This window comes from Choristoneura fumiferana, chromosome 10 (assembly GCF_025370935.1).
Source record: "Choristoneura fumiferana chromosome 10, NRCan_CFum_1, whole genome shotgun sequence".
NCBI classification, from domain to species: Eukaryota; Metazoa; Arthropoda; class Insecta; order Lepidoptera; family Tortricidae; genus Choristoneura; species Choristoneura fumiferana.
Window position 1 is genome coordinate 16,920,386 of NC_133481.1, and position 4,759 is coordinate 16,925,144.

Below are 4,759 nucleotides of genomic sequence, written 5' to 3' on the forward strand. Positions count from 1 at the left end.
CGCGACCAGCTCAAATTTGTTTTAAATGCCGTCGGGTTTTTATTTTTGAAATGTATTGTTTTATTTTAACGGATTCACCGCTTGCTTGCAAAATTAGAACGTGCCAAAGTAGACTACGAGGTAAGTACCCGCAATAACCGTTCAACTTGAATGAATACGGGCAAGCCTTTTTGCATTGTGATCATTTCTTCTGTTTTTACTACTGCGGCATCTCCGGCCATAAGTGCATCCCGTTTACACACGCTTGGTTAGAAAGGGATATGAAAAAAGAATAGATCTCTAGGGTCGATTATTAAATACCAAATTTTGAAATTGTCACACGAAAATTGTACTTATTAATTTTTTTATTGCAAAATGCACTATCGATAATTACAAGCTTTTGTAAAAAATTACTTGAATGGTTATTTTCTCTCACTCAGTTTTTTTTCACATTCAAATGGTATTTAACACACACATTTAATGGTAGACAACACACACACACACACACACACACACACACACCTAAATCTGATAATGATAAGCATGGTTGATGAGCATGAGCTCTGGTTGAGTTTGAAACGCGTCAGTGTAGTGCTGGTTTTAGATAGGTTTGTGTGATTTGTGTGTGTTCTTACAGTGTGGATGTGGAGAACTGCATGAACAAGCATATTTTGCATAAACTTAGCTATCATATAAGGTCGCGGGTGAGCAAAGAAATTCTTTTAGTTCATTGATATGGACCTTATTCAATAAATAATTTAAGGTAAACTTTAGGAGGATTTTATTAACGTAATATAATGAATGAATACAAAACATATTTAGTTCAATGTTTTATTAGGTTAATCTTTGTAAATAAAACAGTCGGGTAAGTTACACTATTTAAAATCATTACCCATAATTTTTGGGTAGTCGGGTAAAACGTAGCCTATATGTTAATCCAGGGTGTCAGCTATGTACTTCCATCCATACTAAATTTAATCAAAATCTGTCCGCCGGTCTTCAGTTATAAACGGTGTTAAGGTGTAACTAACCCGACTTTGTTTTATTTAGATTGTTTATCTAGGTTATCGCGCGGTGGCGACCTCTACCGGAATAAAAGGTATCCTATGTTGATCCTGTGGGTTGTTACTATACCTATATACCAAATTCATCAAAATCGGTTCGTCGGTAACAGACAGACAGAGTTACTTTCGTATTTATAATATTAGTAGGTAAGATAGGTATATAGAATAGAAGAGATGATACGTACAGCAGTCATCATCAAAGTAGCTATAGCTAATGTATAGATACACTTTCGTACTTTGCCGTTTAACAGCCACGTACTAAACGCCATGCAAGATTTTCAATGTGGCAATGCGACAGAGTAAAAGGAGGTTTTCAGAAAAAAAGTGTACCCGTTTTGCCTTTTCCATAAGTACTAAATTTATTAGTCAGTTTTGTGATAGTCCATACAACATGTATGGTTAACTGCGTCACAAAACTGACAATTAAAAGTGGTCACTTTTTTATTGCTTAGCTTATTGCTCGTGCTCGTGATTCTGAGTAGAAATAACACAAAATGTGTTTAGGTTTAAAAAAAAGTACAAGGTACACTTTGGTAGGTACGTACACTTTTTTCTGAACATGCCCAAAAGTGATACGATACTTTTGATGCTGACTGTACAATATGTAGATTAACATACGGTTAATAACAAAGAAAAATACACTAATATAGGTACAGAGTCAAAGTCAAAGTCAAAATATCTTTATTCAATTTAGGCTATAACAAGCACTTATGAATGTCAAAAAAAATCTACCACCGGTTCGCAAAAACCTCTGATGAGAAGAATCCGGCAAGAAACTCAACGAGGTCCAGAAATTAGATATTGTAAAATAAAAGATTTTAAAATAGTAAATAGGTAATAACAATTATAACAACAATTGCTATACCCTACCAGGGTTCATGTTAACTTAAAGAGCTTATGTTACATGTATTGTATGTAATAAATAAATAGCAAAAAATAAAAAAACCCTGGAACGCAGACTCAGTTTCGGCCGACTGCTAAATAGTTATTTAAGCATTAAAATAAAAACATAACCCTGCTTCGGGCAGTCGGGTAAAAACAAGCTTATGTACGTGTCCGTATGCACAATACGTATAGGATTGACTAGGTACAGAAATGAAATGAATACATGTTTTCAATTTCCCTGCCTAGCCTTTGCCTATTGCATGTTTTCAATTGATAAGAAATTTAGGTATTTTATGGTAGTTATGTGTTAGTATTATGGAAAGAATGGCTTTAGTACGAATTATTGTATTTCTAAACCTGGGAACCTTGAAATCACACATTAAACGTATTTTCTAACGTCGCGACCTCCTGGGCGGCCGTAAAGCCTCCATGGGGTGTCGCAAAATTTCAGCAATAATTAAAAAAAAAGACCTAACGCCATTCATATATTAACATAAATCGTCAAAAACTCAATGAGCCTTACTGATACTAGACTTATAAATAATAAATCGAGGATCGCAACGGGTCGAGAAATAATTTCACATATTCGTACTTTACTATAAGAAGGCCGCGTCATAAAAAAGGTTGAAAAACACTGTTCTATATATTTTTTAATTATATACTGAATGAATGATTGAATATTTCTAATAATATATTATTTCCCAAACATGCTCGGAAATGTATGTCACGAAATGGAGAGATGAAGTTTCTCATTTATGGCTCCCTACATAGCTTCTTGGCCTAGGCCATGAAGTATGTATGAAAATCCATTATTGTCCGCTGGATGGATGGATGGATGGATGAAATATTTCCTCACATCGTTAGAGAACAGCACTATACCTACAAACCTCGGCCAGAACAGGGATTGCTGGACTCGTTTTATATATCCCGTCTACCCCGAACTCGTTCATCAATCCCTTACTTCATGGCCTCTGCAGTAATGTACTATTTTTTGAACTTATAATATATTATATATATATAATATTTCATTTTCATTTTCATTATGTAAGTAGGTATTGTAGTCATACTAAAGCAGCGCAACGAATGAGTCTAATTTGGCAGAGTACCTATACCTAGCAGAACTTTTACTATGTTGTTGTTGTTACTTAGGCTTTAGGTGTAATTTTGGTCATTTTTGTACAATTAATGCCGTTTGCCTTAGTAGAATTAAGTTAAGACTTACCGGTGGTATAGTTTTCCTATTCGGATCCAGATGCATACCGCCAACTTCCACTACCCCAGGTAACAGTGGCTTCACTCCGTTCAACGCGAAGAATGTGTTCAGCAGAAACAAAGACGTATTCCTCGCCAAATCCGATAAGTCTGTGATTTTTCTACCAAAATGCTTTTCCAACACTTCCTGCTCTTTCAACTGAATGTCGTATCTGTACCACCATTTAAAGTACAGCTGGACGAAGGTATTCTCCAATCGTTCCACAAATGTCATTCTATCAAGTAAATTTGTGCTTAGAGTAGCTACATACGAAGGGTTATCAGAAACGCCAACGCGTTCTGGTGACCAGGGCATCATACCACTCGACAGAAGGGCAACAGTAGGCGCGTTTATACCGTAAACATGGACCAAACCCAGCATGCAGTCACTGTTAAAGTTCTCAACTAAAACGAGGTCATAATCCTTCTTCAAAGCTTCAGTTAATGCTGGCCAGTTGACGAGTTTCCGACAAACATTCAGAGCCATGTCAGCTAACGGGTAGAATTCACGCACTTGCTTCAAAATTCGCTCCACACCAAAGTACCCAATCAAGGGACGCGGTTGTTCATAGAATCCCAAATCCATGGTTTCTACTCCTATATTCGCTATGCCCTCTAGGCTTACATCAGTGTAATTAGCTGGTGGGTTCTTGAGTGGGAAAAATGATACGGTTGTGACGTGATGTCCGCGCTCCGCTAGTCTGCGCAGGAGCGGTTCGAAGACCATTTGGTGGCTCTTGCCCGTGTGTGGGAATAGGCCGAGAATGCGTGCGGAGTGCACATAGTGAGAAACTGAGAACGCGACGGTGAGGAAAGCGAGTGCGCGCATCGCGGACTGCACCGTTACGCGTCGGGGGGAGTACTGAACTGACGGTTAGTTGTGAGGCGACCCTTGTGCGACCGACTGGGGCGCTATTTTCAGCTTTGCTGACGTCCGATAGGGTAATGTCCATTCCATTAACTGAATTACACTTGAAAGAAAGGGCTTCCGTCAGTGCGTATGGCGCAATTGTTTCTCGGAGGCTTAAGCGATTCGGAGTGTTATGCAACATGTCCGAATTGCGATACTGTGATAAAGTGACTGCTATAAGTGCTAAAGAAATATAGTTTAAAATGCGCGCTGCTTTTGTTTTGTCAATAGTGAATGTCGAAGATACGTAGGTACCTACAAAGATATCTTTCTACTATAAATGTGGCAAAAACCGGAATTTTGGAAAACTTCATTTTTTACAGTTCGCCTTGAATGCCGCTGTTTGTATCTTTTGCTCGTTCATTTTAGTTTGTAAGTATTTAATATTAAAGCACTATAGCTATAATATAAAGCTAATAAATGGCGCTTTTGTTTGTGATTTATACTTTGTATTTTATATCAAACTTGCTAATAAATGTCCCGCGGGAACTATGCAATTTTGCAGGATAAAAACTATCCTATATCTACCCTTCCTCGGGACTCAAACTCTCTGTTAACCAATTTTCATCTAAATCGGTTCAGAGGTTTTGACGTGATGGAGTAACCAACAAACTGACTTACAAACCAAATATTATAAGTGGGAAGTGGGATTTGAGATTGAAACACTATA

The 4,759-nt window shown here is 37.5% G+C and overlaps 1 protein-coding gene across 1 annotated transcript; it reads right to left on the minus strand.

Moving 5' to 3' along the window:
• Positions 1 to 3,150: 3,150 nt before the first annotated feature.
• On the minus strand, positions 3,151 to 4,431 carry LOC141432189 (UDP-glucosyltransferase 2-like; the record flags this gene model as incomplete). Its single annotated transcript, XM_074093679.1, is given in 1 exon segment — positions 3,151 to 4,431. A coding segment is annotated over 1 exon segment (858 nt), but the record flags the coding sequence as incomplete, so codon positions are not given.
• Positions 4,432 to 4,759: the final 328 nt, after the last annotated feature.